This window comes from Ruditapes philippinarum, unplaced genomic scaffold (genome assembly GCF_026571515.1).
Source record: "Ruditapes philippinarum isolate M1 unplaced genomic scaffold, ASM2657151v2 ctg9172_1_1_1_1, whole genome shotgun sequence".
Classification (NCBI taxonomy): domain Eukaryota; kingdom Metazoa; phylum Mollusca; class Bivalvia; order Venerida; family Veneridae; genus Ruditapes; species Ruditapes philippinarum.
The window spans coordinates 1-19,102 of NW_026861649.1; the positions used below are offsets into that span (position 1 = coordinate 1).

General features: G+C 33.4%; 1 protein-coding gene across 1 annotated transcript; it reads right to left on the reverse strand.

The window, feature by feature from the left end:
* Positions 1-3: 3 nt before the first annotated feature.
* Positions 4-15,135, reverse strand: LOC132716412 (uncharacterized; the record flags this gene model as incomplete). Its single annotated transcript, XM_060699683.1, is given in 2 exon segments — positions 4-11,941; positions 14,995-15,135. A coding segment is annotated over 1 exon segment (11,933 nt), but the record flags the coding sequence as incomplete, so codon positions are not given.
* Positions 15,136-19,102: the final 3,967 nt, after the last annotated feature.

Genomic DNA, 19,102 nt, shown 5'->3' on the forward strand with positions numbered 1-19,102 from the left:
CATTCCTCAAAAGTTTGAGAACTTTCTAAAACTTTTTCAGGAATATCTATACCATTCGCATTATCATTGCCTTCTGGACAATTTTTAACATCAGTCTTTTGACCGATTTCTAAATCTGTTTTTTCATAATAACTTGCATCATTTAAATCTGAATCTAATTCAACCCCAATAATCTGTTCTTGAATTTCATCACTGTTTTGTTGATTACATTTGTCTTTGTTTAGTATTTCCTGAGAATTAAGTATTTTATCATTGGAATGGTGGTCATAAACCTTTAAGTCAGCTGCTGCAACACTTAATTTAGTTCTTTCTTTGTCTTTATCTACTACTGTTTCATTTAAAGTTTTCCTTGGCATCAATGGTCCATTCTTTAGGTTGGGATTGTCTGGATACAGATCTATTACAGATTCTGTAATATTACTTCTTTTTCCCATTTCTTCTTCATAAGATAACCCTGCTGATATATGTACACTGTTCTTTGAATTCACTGATAAATCTAGAGGTTCCAAAACAATTTTTGTGTTTGTTACTACAGGAGTTTTGTGTTCAACAACATGGCCTTCATCCGGAAGAAGGCTGGCAATGTTTAGGGCGGGACTTTTCAGATCATCTTGCTTAGAAGGCTTAGTTCTTTTACTTGATGCAATTGCTTGCTCTGGCTGCAGAACACCTATATCTGTTACTTCATGAAAAGTGCTTCTTTCTATTAAATTGGACGGATTGGGTTCAATGTCTTTAGTAATCATGGTTTCAAAACATTTTTCCGTGACATGTACAGTATCTTCAGATATATGTTTATCAATGTATTCATCTTCAGTATTTGTAATATTCTCTGTAACATTCAGCAGAGGCAACACTTTATCTTGTGATAATTTGTCCTCTAATTCTAAATCCTTACTTTCTTGAAGATTTAACTCTTCCAGTTGAGCATTTTCTTGCAAAATATTTTTTTCTGTATGTTTAATATCCACATCAGTTTTGACATTATTTTCATATTCAGACCCAGATTCACTTTCACTGAGATGCAAATCACTTACTATCATTTTAATAAGTGGATTTTTACCTTTAAGCAAAGATTTTTTATTATTTTCATCATCTTTAATAGTTACTTCTGAACAATCATCCCTACTTTTTGAATTCAGAATTTTGTCAATCTTTTCTTGAAGTTCAGAATCAGTGAAATCAGTGTCAGATTCACTCAAGTCTATATCTGACTCTCCACACTCAGCCTGTACTGAGCTTTTTGAGAACACTCTAAGTCCAAAGGTTCCTTGTACATCTTTGTCCTTCATTTCAGATATTTGCTGCGCTGATTTTTTCTGTTCCTTGTCACTATCGGCTTCACTTAAATAAAACATGACATTGTCTTCCCTGGATTTCACCTTTTCACACTCTCTTTTAATATCAAGAAGAACCTCAGATTCAAGTAACTCTAAAGAGCTTGTCCCTGTGTTGCCTTCACTTGATAATTCATTAAAACTTCCCACAAAATCATCAATTTGTTCATTCTTTTGAAAGGAACCAACTGAAATCTGATTTTCCTCATTACTACTCACTTTAGGCCGTAATGTTCTTATTTTGATCTTCAATGGTTCTCTATTGTTTACTTCAGATTTATCTTTTTCATTACTACCATTAACATCTCGTACATTTTCAACTATCATTGGGTTAGGTGCAAATTCTTTGTCATGTTTAGTTTCGTACAAAGTGTCAGTTTCAGATTCTTCACTGCAACTTTCGTAACCAGACCTGTAATTATCAGAGGAGGTTGAAGTTGACCCATATGGAGAATTTGGAGGGGGATACACAATTTGACTCAATTTAATTGTTACTTTTATTGGTGGCCTGCTTTCTGTTGTACTTTCCTCAAGTTTTCTTTTCCTTCTTGTATATCTAAGAATTGCATCTTCTCCTAATTTGTTAATAAGTACAGAACAGGGCTTTATCTGAAAAGCTGAATGTTGATCATGAAACATTCTTTTACCTTTGGTGTGATCATTTTCATGTTCAGTTTCATATTTGTCTTCCTTAGGGACTGAACTATTTCTTTTCTTCCTTGTTGAACATGACAATTCTTTGTCTGGGGAAAAACTTTTTTCTCTGGCTCTTTTCTCTAAAATTGAACTTCTAAAGACACTAAATTCTTTTTTTGCTGGTTTGGTTACTTCCCTTACATATGCAGCACTATAATACAACCATGGATTGAAGTTGTAACAAACAGATTTGCTTCTCTCCCTTTGCTTTCTTTTTACTTTCTCAGCAATGGATTCACAGAAATTGTCTGATAAGTCATCATCAATATTTAATGATGTTGATCCCTTTTTGACTGTATTTTTATCTTCATTTGACATCACTTCTAATGTTGTAGCATCTTGCTTATCAATAAATATATCAGTATTTTCAAAACCATCTTCCTGTATAAAACCTTGAGATCTATTTCCCTTTATCAAAGATGACATTTTGTCACTTGTAATAAAACTTGCATCAATTTCATTCTTATCAACCTGAGCTAAGGTATGAAAGGCTTTATGTTCTTCATTCACTCTCACACCATCTAATTTTTCTTTATCCTTGTTTATTTCATCATTATTTTTCCCCCATAAATCCTCTTCAACATCTACATTTTCTTCATATGTCACTGTTTCAGAGGTGTCTTCATTTATTCTAGATAAAACTGAAACAGTTTGAGTTGTAAGTTTCTGGTTGTGTTCAATTCCATCAACTATTTTATCATCCTGCAAACCCATGCTTTCTTCCCCTTCTTTTCTTAATACTGGCTTATCTTGATTTTTATTTAGTACATCTACTTCCAATATTAACTTAAGATCACCATCGTCTTCAATACACTCTGATACATTCTTATCACTATTTAAGTTATCCTTTGCTTCAATTGCCACAGAGATGCTGTCCTTACCTACATTAGTCATACTTACAACTTTGTTCAAACTTCCAATTGTAGACTTCATAGTTTGACTGTCAGTCTGGCAATGTTCATTCTTCCAAATTTCGTCATCACTGAAGTCTTTTTGAAGATCAGATAAAGGATCTTTAACTGCTTTTGACGAATGACTATCACTGTTTTCATTGTCGTGCAATTCACCTGATAATGTGAGTAAATGCTCCTTTTGGTCAGTGTTAGAACATGTATATACTACTGTTTGTTTGATTTCTTTCTCAAGGCTTGTGAATATATTATCAACCCTGTATCTATCTTGAATGTGTTCAGACGAAGAATATGCTGAGCTTTCAGATATCATTTTAGTTTTTGATTTATCGTCTTCTATATTTTTAGTTTTGGATTGATCCTCTTCTATATTTTCTAAAGTTTTTGTAGTTCCTTTCTCAAACTCTTCAAATCTATGAGAATCAGGCACATCATCAAAATGAGTGTTTGTTTGTGACTTTATAGCAAATGATTGAGGAATTTGCTTAATAAACTCAGCATTATTGGCAATGGTTTGTAGCAAATTTTGCTTATCTTTCTCTGTTTCTTTATCATAATTGGGATTACTATTAGGTTTTGAAATAACATTAATCTGGGTCAACAAATCAGATTTAGATTTTTCATTGTTTGATATTTCTCCATCTGATATATATTCATCATTTTCATCACTACCACTATCTTGATTCCCAAAAAAATCAGTGACATGTTCTTTTATTTTAGAATCAACACTTTTGATTCCTTCAAGTTCAATGTGATTTCCTTTCATCAAATCTACCTCTTCTCTTGTAACTTCTATGGCATCTCCAGTTTGTGTTTCAGCATCATTTTCATAATCTGAATCATAGTAATCGAGTTTTTCGTCATCTGAATTAAAATCAGAATTAAACTCCCATCTATTATTGTCTTTTGAAAGTAACTTTAATTCTGACAATCTTGCCGACATTGAGACTGGATCAAACGGCTCATCTGTTGTTGATTCCTCATCTGTTTCTATTGAATTTAACTCCGTAATGCTTTTAAAAATAGTTGTAGCTTTTCGTTTATCATCTTTTGTATGGTCACAAGTCAATGTAAGGCTGTCTTCAGAACTCTCAAAATTGAAGCCAGTCTTAAAAATCCCTTCCATTTTACTGTCCCTCATCAGTGTTTCTGAATCTATTACTTCATTCTCTATCTTTCTTGCACATTTATTAGATTCAATGTGAAAAAATGCTTCCTTCTCAACTCCTCTTTTACTTTCTTGTTCATTTTTATCAATAAGTGAATCTCTTTTACCTAAATTATATTCGTCATCAATCTTGTTATAAACTGAAATTGTCTCAAGTGAATTGACTTCATTACCTTTTGAGAAATCAATGACATGTGCATTTTCTAAATTGCTTGCAGTTGGAATATCATCTAAAGATGGGGGCTGTTCTCCCTCTTCAAGATAGTCTGCAATTAATTCTCTTTGTGTATTTTCTGTTGAACTGGTACAAATTAGATTGGTTTCTTCACTGTAACTATAGTCAGAATCAGAATTTAAATCTTCTATATTACCTTTCCCGAGAAATCTTAGATTTTCAGATAAAATCTTTAACAAATTTGACATGTTCTCAGCAACACGTCCTTTGTCCTCCAGAGAATCTAGCATCTGAAGTATACTATCTGTAACAGAACCTTCATTTATGTGTTCTTTTTTAGTAACTTCTGCTTCAGAACCATCACTTAAAATTTCAACATTTTCAATGCTTCGTTCATCACATGTGCTTTCTGTTTCAGCTTCATCTTCTTTACAACCTGACGTTTCCTCACAAGTATTATTTTTTGTAATGCTAAGAAGAGAATCTCTGTTTAAACATGCTGGATATTTTATAGCTGGATTTTCAGCTTTCAATAACAGGTTTGCAATCCCAGACTTAATTTTTAAAAGAGATTCTTTTGAAATTGACTTCTTTTTACCTTTTTTAGAAAAAGGTGATAAAACATCTTTAATCTGAGTTAGAGTTATATCAACACTTTCACTTTTATCAAAGAGAAATTGTAACTTTGACTTTGGCGACTTTGGTGTTTCTATTGGTTCACTTATCACATCTGAAAAATTTCGTCCAATGTCTTCATTAAAAGGTGAGTCTTCTTTATAAAGGTCTACATTACGAACTTTTTCTGATTGTGACAAACCATCTCCTTCAAAGTTATTTAATTTGTTGCCTAATGCAGAAAACATATTTGCTTCTTTTGTTTCAGAACTAACTATACTTAGAATATCAAGAAAATGTCTCTCTTGTCTTACTAACTTGTCTTGTTTGAATTTGTTCATCTCCAGCTCAGATAATTCATTTGTGTTTTCTTTCAAATGTTGTGATTTGCCATGTTCATCTTTATCTAAATGCTGAGGTTCTAAAAGTGGAGGTTCTCCTTCCACTGAAATTTCTGTTGCTGGACAAGATAGCTCTTCATCTTGGTCATCCATGCTTTCTTCAGATACCTCCACTTTCTCTAAAACAGGTGGGGATCCAATCGAGTTATCATCAGGCATCTTTTTTGCGAATTTAATTTTTTCATCTTGCAATTGTTCATCTTTAACATTTTCTGTTGAGGTATTTTGATCAAAAATATCACTAACAGATAGTTGTACATCTGAAATATTTTCGCCAGGTAAATTATCATCATTAACTGCTTCTATTTCAAGAGCATTTTCATCTACCACATCATCTCTCCTCAAGTGCACAACTACTTCTGTGAGCTTATCAAGTGTCATCTTGCTTTTTTGAATGTGGTCAGGTTCTTCTTTTGTCTCTTCTTCAAAAAATTCCTCTCCACCTGAAAGTTTAAGGCTATCTCTCACTGTAGAAACTTCTAATTCATTTTCATTGTTTGATATAGCATCAGTCTCAACATTTTCAAAATCATTGATGCATACTTTAACATCACCATCCACTGGAAAATGTAGAGTTCTATCAAAACCTAAACCATTGTCAGCAATTGATGACACATCTAGTTCTGATTCACAGTTACTCTCTGATTCAGCAGAACTTCTAAATGGAGAGCTATTTTCAACAACATTTTTGTCTCCAGTAAGCAGATTTTCCTTCACTACAATTCCATTCATTTCATATTTAATGGTGAAATCTCTTTTGCTTTCTTTAATAGCAGTATTTTCATTTACACTTTTCATTTCTTTTGTCTCTAACAATTCAGGTGATTTCAAGATTTCAGGATTAGAGTATTTATCAGCTTTCTCATTGTCTACATATATTTTTTCTGTTTTTTCTTTAAGATTTACATTTTTATAGACATCCTCCTGGCTTAGACTGACTTTTTTCTCCTCTAGCAAACACTGATTAGTAGCTGTTACAATTTTTTCTGTACCTTGTTTGGTATTACAATGTGTATACTTTATCTCAACTTCTTTACTTTCACTTTCCTTTTTTTCATATTTCTTACTATCTTTTCTCCTTATTCTTTCATGACACACTGCTTCATCCTGTCTTTCAATTTCAGTCATAAGCTTATTTTCAATCATCTTAGCTTCTTTGATTGGCATTTCAGATTGCGAGACTTTAACATTTCTTATGTTAGTATCCACTTCAATCAAAGTCAAAGGCTGCTCATCTTTGCTGGATCTGGTAATAATTTCATCTAAGTCCTTATCATTATCATCTTCTTTAATATTTTCAGTGTCACTTTTCATCTCATCATTATTCAGTATGCTTATTAGACTGACATTCTCAAGATTTTCAGTAATGGCAGAATATGCACAAGGTAAGACTTCATCTTGATTACTTTCAGTACATTTAGAAATATTCTTCCTCAATAAGTCAGTTGGACATTTGTCAAGACTCGTATGTTCATAAAAGTCACCATCACTGATTCCTGACAGATAGGTTGAATGCATCTTTTCTTCATCTAAGCTTCTCTCATCAATTCCAGAATATGGGTATATTCTTTCAATATCATATGGTTTGTTAACTGAATTTTCCCATTCATTGTCTTCTGCTGTATTATTTGCAACTAAGGCTTTAAATGCCATCTCTGGAGTAATGGCGCTGTATGAATCTGCCTTTTCTTCTAAATCTGTTTGTTCTTTGTGCTCCTCTATTATACTGTCTATGAGATTTACAGCATCTAGTAATCGACCTAATAAACCATCTTCGATCTCTTGGCTTGGCTCTGACCTCATACATTCTTTATCACTATCATCGATATCTTTCCTGTTGTTTATGACATTTTCATTATTGTGTAATTCCACTTGTTTACTTTTATTGGCCTTCACATCATCATCTTTAATCAATCCCTTCCTCTTTGCATATGTTTTGAAATCAATTTTCTTCTTTTTTGGGGACTTTTCAGTGTGCTCATCACCAGACAATCCATCATCTTGTTCAAGAACTGCTAACACAGCATTCTCTTTCTTTGGGCATGTTTTCTTTAAAATTCCCTTAACTGGTGAAAGAGTTTTCATATTTTCATCCTTACCATCAATATCATCTGTCTTTTCAACTTTTGATAAACTAATATCAGTGATTCCATCGTCACCGTCTTCAACATTTTTCAAAATGCCATTAAAATTTCCATTTGCTTGAAGTAAAACATTAGAAATTAAGTCTGTTTTATATTGTGATAATGTACCAGGACATTCTGAAATTTCATTGTTCAATATTTCCTTTTGTGAAGTATGTTGTGTTGCAGCAAGAAGCTTATCATCTATTACTGCTGTCTGGTGATACAATTCAATATCTGGTACAGCAGGGCATTTGAATTTTGCTGATACTTTTTTCGTAAGTTTATATGTTTCAACATTCTTTGAAGGTGACTCTATATGTGCTGGTTCCTCTGATGTCAAAATTCCATATTCAATGTTTTCATCTTTACTATCAGAATGTGCTTTCACAATTGGTGCATTCTCAATATACATGTCAGAATGAGTCAATAATATGTTAGTATTTATAATTTCATTCATCAACATAGATTCACTTTTGGAGGTTTCTTTCAATGAATTTTGTTGACATACTATGTTTTTATTATCACATGATTTATCCATAGGTTCAACAATTTTGGATTTATTTATATCTACAAGATCTTTAATAATTATTTCAGAAACATCTGCTTTCTTCAGAGGATTTTTAACTGTACAGCTTTTAATTGAAACCACTTCTTTAGTTTCTGGTGACAGCTCTTGTGCAACATCAAAACAATGATAGCTTTCAGCAACTTCTGTAAATGTTTCTAACTGAGCATCTTTTAGAGTTGTAATTTCTTCAACACATGTCAATTTAACATTATTTTCACAAGCCACATCAATTTCTGAGTTAGGAACTACTTCAATGCATTCTTGCAAACTTATATTCGCATTGAATGTTTCAAGATCTTTAAGTTCTACAATTTTTTCAATATTGGTTTCTTCTTCACTTACTTCAATACCTGGGTATAATACATGACTGAGATCTATATTTGGTTTGTTCCTGTCTTTTGTTTCTAATTGAGAAATTTCCTTTAAACCATTCTCATTAGTTTTATCAACAGAAAATTGGTTTGTAGCACCACATTTTTCTTCTTGCGTTACTATGTCATTATCACAGTTTGCCTCTTGGAGGCTTTCCTGAGGAAAATTTATCACATGTTTTGGTGAAAAAAAGTCTGATTCTTGGTTATCAGTACTAAGCTCAGTACTTACATTTAAATCAGATAATGGTTTTGAAATGTCAGGAATGGAATGTACAAAATTTCGTGCATCTTCTGTGAGGCATTTTTCCTTTGCCCTGTGCTGTTCAAATACGGTAATGTCTTCAGCAGTATATCTTTCAAGGCCCTCGGCTGCACTACCAATACAGATCAAACCAAGCTTGTATAAACATTGTTCTTTAAATGAAAGATCATCATACAGTATGCTCAGATGGCGCCATTTAACAGGGTTTCTCTTTTGTCTGAGTTCTTGAATAAGTTGATATAACTTTCTACGGCGCTTCCCTTTAACTCTCCTGAATTTTGTTTTTCTGTAAGTAAGAAGTTGAGGTCTTGATTTGCTAGGTTCTGGTTTACTTGTTTTAGGTAATTTGCATACAAATTTTTTAGACCCATTTTCAATTCTTTTCACAGCACGGTTGGGCCTTAACTTATTCTGTGACCATGTCCTTGTTTGCCTTATTCTACAGGGAAAATGCTTTCTCAAAAGATCTTTGGTTTTAAATATATGACTACAAGCTGAGCACTTAATTGGTTTAAGTTTTGGATTAACTTTATCTTGCTCAATGTCTCTTTTCTCCATGTTCATATCATTTGATTTATTATTTTGTTGAAGCATTTCTGTAGGGCAACTTTTAGTTTCACAAGTACTTTTAGCCATTCTTTGTGCATAAAAATGTCTTTCATTGCAATTATCATCTGCTGCCAAAACATCTTGTTGAAAATGTGATGCTGTACTTGGATCAACATCAGATTTTCTAATCATGGATCTCAGCAGGAATTTTTTATCCTCAAATTTTTGTCTTTTGAAAGGCCCAACTTGACTGAAATTTTCAGACTTTCTTTTTGCCTGATGCAATACATTAAGAGATTTAGCTACTTCTTCAAGAATTTCTTTTTCAACTTCTTGTCTAGGTGTCGAACATTTTGGTGTAGATTTTCCTGATTTTGTAGAAGAATCATTTTCTCTAATGTGTTTATCCTTATCAAGATCAACTGTTTCTTTGGAATTAATATGCATCATACTTTGCCTTTGCTTAGATGAGATCAATTTGCTTTCAAATTGTTTGGTTGCTTTATCTGCTGCAACTAAATTGGCTCCAGCACTTTCAAAAAGTCTTTGTCTCAAACTTTCTAGAATCTTTGTAGGGTCTTTAACTGGGGAGCACTCAGGCGATTTGTCATTTTCTGTCAATTCTGAACTCAAATCAACAACCCTTTTCTTCCCTTTAATTCTATTCTGCATTTTATTCACAGACTTTCCCACAGAATGCACATAGTGTGATGATTCTTTATCACTATACTTTGATTTAGTTTGTAAAGTATCTGTAGAGTCGTCCATTTTTCCAAATGCCCTTTGAGATTCAGGCAGATTTTTACTCCCTTTCTTTTGACTAGTTACTTCATTTTTTGTTTTAGATGCAAAATCATTCACACATACCCCATTTTTTACATTTTCAATACTCTGAGATGAATTATTGTCAAGTCTTTTATCACAAGTACATGGTTTATTTCCTTCCACCATGTCTGAACAAGGCACTTGAAAAGCTACTTCGGAACACTCTGTCTCTACTACCTTACTATCAATTTGAGCAAAATTTCTATTCCTTACTTCATTTACTTCATAACTACACAGATTAGTAACATCTTCATTTGCTTTCATATGTGAGGCACTGTTTTGTGATCTAACTTGTCTATCTGCATGTATTTGGCATGACTCATTCAATAAATCACTAGAATTATTTTCAGAAACATCTTTTTCTACAGTATTATTACTGTCACTTGTGCTTAATTTTAACTGAATTGTGTGAGGCTCTTGGTTCAATCCAGTTTCTTCTAAACATATCCCATAGTCCTTATCAAAATCTTTTATACTTAAACTACCTATATCACCTTCTGTAAGCATACGTCCATTTTTATCAAAAATCAAATTATCATCTCTTATAGATTTTATGACAGTGAACTGATCTGATGACTTTTCAAGATTATCAGTTTCTATGTTCATCTTATCAACTTGCACCTTAGCTGCTTCCTCATTACTTTTAGATCGATCGAAACAAGGCAAACCAATTTTATTTTTTAACTCTTCTGGGTTGACTGTCTCCATATCAATTCTAATTTGTGCCTCCGTAGCTTTTTCATTAAGTAAATCTTTGTTTTGGATTGCAAAATCATTTTCAATAATGTCATCTGTAACTGGTGCATATAGGTCAAATTCGCTTCCTTGTTTTTCAGCAGTTTCAATAGAATTACTTGCTGTTTTATTTACCAACTGTTTGTAAGTATCTACTCTTATGCCATAATCTCCCCGATAACGAGAAGCACATTTTGCAGATTGAAGGCGTCCACTTTTTCGTACTTGTATATCAACATTATAAACCATATCATCTGCTTTCAATAAACTATCGTCTGAACTGCTTTGTCTTAATATTGATTTCATTTCAACTGATGGGGATCTGCTAGTGCATTCACCTTTGACTTCATTTTCTTCTTCAGCTCTAAAAACACTATCAGAAAGTTCAGGTTCAATTGAATCTTTATGGACTTCATCAGACTTTGCTTTATAAAAGTTTTCAATTGAAGGATCTCTCCTTAACTTAACATGACATTTTACCTTAAATGGATTCTGAACTACTTCTTGTTTCTCTGAATTTATGTTTTTACAAACATTTTCTTTTTTCCTTGCAATACTATTATCATAGTTTTCATTTTTCACACCTCTGTCTGTACTATTTATTTGAAGCTCAGAATTAGAATCAGAATCATCACGAAATTCATAATTTATTGCCCTTTGGTCTTTAGCACAAGATTTTTCAGCTTTTTGTATATCATTCTTATTTTTCTTTCCTTCGAATTTCAAACGATGTACTTTACTTAATTTACCCTTTAAATTACTTAAATTTAAGCTCCCTTTTTTATCTTTGATCAAGGACTCTTTCTTTTTCTCTACTCTTCTAACTTTTGACTTCTTAACAAGCCCAACAGTTTCTGTTTTATATTTCTGAATTTTTTCAGTTTTTTGATCAATGTTAATGTTTTCTTTTCTCTGTTCCTCACTATTTGGAGACTCTCTTTCTGAACTATCTGGTCTTTTGATATCTTCATCATCTTCAACTTGATGACGTGCCAAAACTTTATACTTTTTCACACCTGATTTTTCAAACAATATAGGAACTACCACTTCATCTGTATCCCTCTTTATCTTTTCCTTTTCAAAATGAAACTTCTGAGAATCATCAGACTTTCTATCAAAGGAAGTTGAAGATGCTTCCCCTGTGAGCTCAGCAAATCCAAACAGATTTTCAACTACATGTTCTCCACTGGCCATTGTTGCTGAAAAATAAATATGAAAGTACATTTATGGCACCTTGAACTAACAAAAAATGTTTGGATAACAAGAAATATCACTGTAAGTTATCAAAAGCCCAATAATGAAACCTAGACAACACATAATTTTAGGTTTTCTTTCTTTGATCATTGGCCCAAGTGGAGGTCAGTCAAACATACTATAAAAATAAAATCATGCCAATTTCTGTATTAATTAGATTTAAATATAATCAACATGACATGAAATAACAAAGAGAAAGGAATTATTCAAAATAAATGGCATTGATATGAGCCTTGTATAATGACCTTGGAATCTTTTAAGTACACAAAGGGCCATTTTCCATTCAAAATTTAAGATCGAGTTATGGGTCATGGAAAGTGACCTTTGTAACTAGTTTTAATACTGATTTTGTTGTACACGAAATCAACAAAGGGTCATAATTCTGTTAAAGTCCATGTCAGAGTTACATGCACTGTAAAATAACAACAAATTATGATCTTGCAGCCATGTTTAAAGTTTCAAGTGGTGCAACTTTGCTCAGTACTTTTCAAAATTAAAACTAGAAATGTGTGCATAGGACACAGGTGCCCCCATCATTCACTGTCTACTGACATACAGCTGGAAAATATGATAGAGGGACAGACAAAAGGAAATTCTACATGACTCCCTTTACCCATGAGTGGTTGGGGCATAAAAACAACATCCAATTTTTATGTTGACATACTGATTTTTGTACAACTACACATACTGACCAACAGTCCTGTTAACTTTCATGACTTAAGGTCAAATACTTTTTATCTATACATCAGACAATTTGAAAATTTCAAATTTATACTAAGTCAAGGGCAATAACTCTTTCAAAACTGAAATAATCCACAATCAAAATCCAAGGTGCGCAGCATCACATGCTGATCAACATTCCTGTAAAACATGACATAACATTTTGAAACTTTTTTGTCAAGGGAATTTACGCTACAAATTCTGATTAAATATACAAGAAACCCCCAAGGTGCACAACTACAAATGCTGACCAGAAATTAAGTCAATGGCAATAACTCTGACAAAACTGAAACATTTCTGCAAAGTTTCATGACTCTGGATCAAATACTTTTTGAGCTATGTATAACACAAGTTGAAAATTGCAAATTTTTACAAAGTCAAGGGCAATAACTTTACAATTACTGTATAAATCCACAAAAACCCCAGGTGCACACCTACACATGCTGACCAACATTTCTGTAAAGTTTCATGACTCCAGGTCAAATACTTTTGGAGCTATGTGCAACACAAGTTGAAAATTGCAAATATTTACTAAGTTAAGGGCAATAACTCTAACAAAACTGAATATGTCCACATGCAAAACCCAAAGTGCACAACTTCACATGCTTACCAATTCTTTTGTAAAGTTTCATGACTACAGATCAAATACTTTTTGAGTTGCACACAACAGAAGTTGGACATTGCAAATTTATAGAAAGTCAAGGGCAATAACTCTGACAAAACGAAATTTATCTACATGCAAAACGCCAGATGCACCACTTCACATGTTGATCAACACTCCTGTAATTTTGTTGACTCTAGCGGAATCACGTTTAGAGGTACATGAGACATAACAGGAGAACAGATGGACAGACAGGCAAGAGCAAATCTAAATGCCCCCAACCCTTTAGTGGGGGCACAAAAAGGCCATAATTCAATCAAAAATCAAAACTTGAGTTATGGATATTTGATAGTTACTTCAACTTATGAGCCATAAGACATATGTAGAGATCAAAACAAATATTATTAAATAATGGTTAGTGAGATATAAAGATGTACATAGATTGATGGAAATTTCATAAATAACTCCATATTGTCCTCTACCCAACAAACTTGGTATCATCAAACTAGCGTTTGTATTGTATTACCATATCATCACCTTGGTGTAGTAATGGGTTAGCTCCTATAATATTTAATAGGAGTTTACCTGTTATGGCACTAAAGTGAAGATATACTAGTAGTCCTCTATTTACAAACCAAGCATCATCAACCTGCAGTAGCTTTAGAACTTATTTACTAATGGCTGTATTCACATTACTTCGCACAAACCAAAGGACCGAGGTTAAACCTGTAGCTCCTCCAGTGTAGCTAAAATGGGACTTATTAAAGATGAAATGCAAACATTTAGGTCTGTTAAGGGAATACATCTCTGTAGTCCATGATGTGATCACATCACTTAATATAAGTAACCAACATACAACTACTGTAAATTCTAACCAGCATTTTTAAGTTACGTAACATAATTTTTAACCTTTAGTGTCAGAAAAACAAACTGAGAAAATTAGAAGCCAAGGATCCTAAAACTTTTATCAGCACCACATGCTCTGGTAAGCTAAATCAATCACTATCAATAAAACAGAATTCTCAATTTATTATCAGTGCTTGAGCCTGGATAATGTTAACAAAGCAGAAGATTTAGACCAAAAAATGTCATGGATATTGTTGAGACAATTTTATAAGTTCACAAGGTGACATATTTATGGGTCCTGCAAAGTGACCTTCAATTTTAACTCCAAAAACATGAAATAACTTTTTTTTAAAAGATTAATGTTACATGCATAACTTAAAGCAGAAATTTCACAATGGGCCCTCATTCAGTTGAAAGCCATGTTGTGAGCCTTGGAAGGTGATCTCCAATATTGATCTCAAAGGCAAGTTTCAGGTTAACAGTAGTTTTGACAAATGATGTTGCATGCAAAACTTCAACCAAGAATTTTTAAGTTCACAAAGGGCAATTACTCGGTCAAAATCCACACCAGAATTTATGGGCCTTTGACAGTGACCTATTATGACATCATTTAGTTGTTCAAGCAAATATCGTTAGAGGTTGAGGAGAAGCTAATAGATATTTTTGAAATTTTTAACAGACATGTTACACTGAGTCTGACTTGAGTCCCACTAATCTTTGAATAGTCAAGCTAGAAATCATTAAGCTGCATAAAACCTCAAACTGATTGTGTGTGTGTCTCTTTCATTTGATAAATTGAACATAAGAATAAATGTTTCAAAGAAACTTTACATTTTGTGCGTATGCATGCACGATGGTTTGATCCGCTAATGCCCTCAAGTGTCCGTCTGTTATCTCTACAATAGCAACCTCAGTCTGATTTTGACCAGAAGTTGGCTGGGTGATCACAACACTTCCTCTTAGCAAAGCTTCAACCAGAGACTGAAATATAAATTTTGCAGTGTTATGAAAGAATCCAAAGTCCCTGTCAGGATTCGAACCCACAGCGGTGAGGGGCAAGTGGTTTGAAGTCAACGACCTTAACCACTTGACCCACTTGGCTGATAAACATGTATTAGTCTATGTTTACGTACTGAATTGTTGTGCCACTTTTCTGTCTACTTGAAAGTTTTAGCACTTTTACTATATACATATAAGGAAAACCTATGACTCCAGGGCGGTGCTGATTTTGACACTAGAGGCAAAATTTGGTAGAGTACCTATAGATGATATCACATACCAAATATCAAACCTCTAAGCCTTGTACCTTTAGACAAGAAGGTATTTCAAGTTTTTACTATATGTACATATAGTGAATATCAATGACCCCCGGGGCGGTTTTACCCCAGGGGGCTATAATTTGAACAATCTTGGTAGAGGTCTACCAGACAATGCCTTATGCAAAATATCTTAGCTCTAGGCCTTTTGGGTCTTTACAAGAAGATTTTTTAAATCTATTCTTATAATTCCTTTTGGTTGCCATGGCAACCAGATTTCTGCATGGAATTTATAATCTATAGATGCTGCGGTGGCATAAAAATGAACAAAGGGCAATAACTCCTCCAAAATCTATTTAATAAGATCTATCTACCTACAAAGTTTCATGCTGATATCTCTTATAGTTTTAGAGTTATGTCCAAGACAAGGTTCAAAGTGTAAAAATGAACATTGGGCAACAATTCCAAAATTAGGCAAGACAGAGTAAAGCACTTCTACTCAATGAGATCTATCTACCTACAAAGTTTCATGTTGATATCTCTTATAGTTTTAGAGTTATGTCCCGGACAAAGTTCAAACCGTAAAAATGAAAGACAATAACTCCAAAAATAGGCAAGACAGAGCTATGGTTCTTTTGTACTTCAATTCTATTCAATGAGATCTATTTACCTAAAAAGTTTCATGTTGTTAGTGTAATACTATGTGAGATATTATTTCGGTATTGTATGAAAAGAAAACATTATAAGAACTGAAAATATAAATAAAAATGCTTTTTATTGTTGCTTTAGAAGGCTTTGTAAACTATACAATCGAGGGTGAAAACATAAAAGCCGCATATACAAGTAGTCCCTAACCAATGTTTATTGGCAGTTTAACACCGTTTTTTTTCCTTCTTTGTCTATAGTGACAAAATCACGTGGAGTGATATAACACATATTTAAATGTTTTTCATTGTTTCTACTGTCAAAGTCGGTATATCTTCGATATTTGTCTCTCAATGTATTGACTTTCCATCAATGACAGACCTAATATAAACATTATGATACTCCAATGTAAATTGACATTAGAACATGCAGTATTTTAACATACCAATTATAACTGCCATGTGCAATAAAGTGCCAAATTTTCCACTATGGTTATGCCATATCTTAGAATCTTACCTCTGGCTTTCTGAAAGGTTGTGAATGAGTTGTCTGAAGTTCCTGATTGACACACGACTGTTCGGAGACTGTACTGACAGTCTGGCTACCAACAACTGACTGCACTTGATTCTCTATTAAACACGTCTGTAGAATGCTCTGCTGTTGACTTTGATTACCTGCAGAACTCTGGTCTTGTTCAGATTTAATCTGAACACTACTACTAGTCTGATCACAGTGAGATACAACGTGTTTAACAGTCGGTACACTAGATACAACAACTTCTTGCGGAACAATCTCACTAGAACCCAATGTTGGTCCCTTTATGAGTTCAAATTCCACAGAGTTTATATTATTTATAGTATTATTTTCAAAATTGTTTGTTAACACTTGTGTATGGCACGGAGCCAAGGATGGTTTTAATATGCTGTCAGGTTCTGTTTTAAAAAATGTGGGTGTAACTGTGTTACACTGAACAGTATTCTCAATTTGCTTCTGTTGTTGGGTTACAGCTGTCAATGAATTTTCTTCAAGAGGCCAGATTACACCCTGTAGTCCAACAACAAAGTGACGATACTTATCTGTGTTCTCTAACTGGATTTGAATTATCTGACCTGAAAAAAAAAGTTTAAATTCTGATTTCATGTTATTCATTGCCCATTCACTAAAGGTTCAAGTAAAAGAAAGGGATATAACACTGTATAAAAGTACATACCCCTAACCCAAGTAAACTTGATATACGGAGTAATTAACTGCCCTACTTTGATGTATGTATCTTTAAAAGAGTCCCAACTAAAGAATACTGACAATAATCCTAACATAGGTCTTATTTTACATTTCTTTTTTTTTTTGCTAATAAATAACGTTACCTAATATGCTAGGTAAACTTTCAATCAATTCTTACAAAATAAAACAAGACATGCCCATATGGCAGAATATCCAGCCCACTAGTCTTAATTCAAACCTAAACCTATAAGCTTCATGTATAGAAGAAAGATGTATACACAGGTGAGATGTGCACAACACATCCTCTCTATACCCAAGGTAAAATTGTGACATTGCATTATCTTAATTGACCTTGACCTCTGACCCGGTGACCTAGTTCATGTGCATGACACAAAGTCTCATGTTGAACATTTATGCCTAAAAAACTCAATCCATGTTATTTGAAAATTCCTCCATGCACAAAGAAGTTATGGCATGGACAAGTTTGGACACACGCACCGACGTCCGGCCGAAATGAAATAAGGGGCCATTTCTTTTGTTATTTTCAAGCAGGCTTGACAATGATTCAAAATGATCATCTTTTATGATAATATCATAATTTCTACTGTTTTCTTTTAATGGTACATTAATATTTTCATTAAAAATTCATATTACACAAGATCCCTCTGCCAATTTGACATGTAAAGTATATAAAGTAACAGAGGAATATTTAGGCTTTGAGCACAGTGCCAAGGTGGGCAAATAAGAGCTCTCCGTTCTTGGGCATTAAAAAAGTGAAATTTTACTAAAAACTTATCAAAAAGTGTGATGCCGAAGCTGACCAATGACATTATATAACAAGAGGGCCATAATGGTCCTAATATCGCTCACCTGAGTATTAATACTCTCAATGACAAGGAACAAGTAATATTGTAAACTATAAACAAAAGCAGATATAATCAAAGCACAGAAGGCGCTGAATTTGTTTGGGTCTCAGAATGTCAGAAAGGTGAAGGTTGTGAGGTTATAAACCAATTTGTTTTTGTATAGTGCCACCAATGCTTTCCAGCGTTTTAATTGTAGTAAATTGGCTATAAGACTAATTGCAACACTGATATTCAATTCAATGTTTATTTGACTTAAACAATTTGAAAAAAAAAAGTTGCCTTAACTCCAGACCTCTCACTTCCTAAGCAAGCGCGCAAACCCCTCGGCCACGGTGAAGTTATATCTTAACGGCCTGAAGAAAACCATATTATTCTAAATTAGGGTTTGTAACCCTAATTATTTCGACACTAACTGTTGTTTAACACAGATGTAACTAATCATGGAGCTTACTATAAGCATGTATATCTATAAAGAATAAACAATATTAGAAATCTTCGACCATTCGGGAACTATTTTGCTTGAAAATTAATGCGCCTGTCATTTGACCATCTTTACGCAGTGATCTCCCCTGCTTTTTTCGGCGTTAGTGTACATATAAGGGGACGTAACCGCTTCAAAAAAGTGGACTACTTTCGGCATTTGCAATTATAAACTGATATCACAAAGTTCATATTTGTATATGAAATAGTGCACATGTAAAACATTACTGGTTGCTATTGCTAAGGGAAAACAAAAGTTAAATAAGAAGTAACTAGTTGCTGTACAAAATAAATTGTTTCCTTGGAAGTCAGTGCCACAGGTGGCAGTATCAGTGTTTGGCCACCCCACCCCTGGACCCATTCTTCAACCCTGAAAAAAATAATCCAACACTTTTATGCTTACTATAAGATAAACAGAGTTCTACATGGAATTAAATTCTTTGAACAATTTTAAAGGTGACCACTAAACCA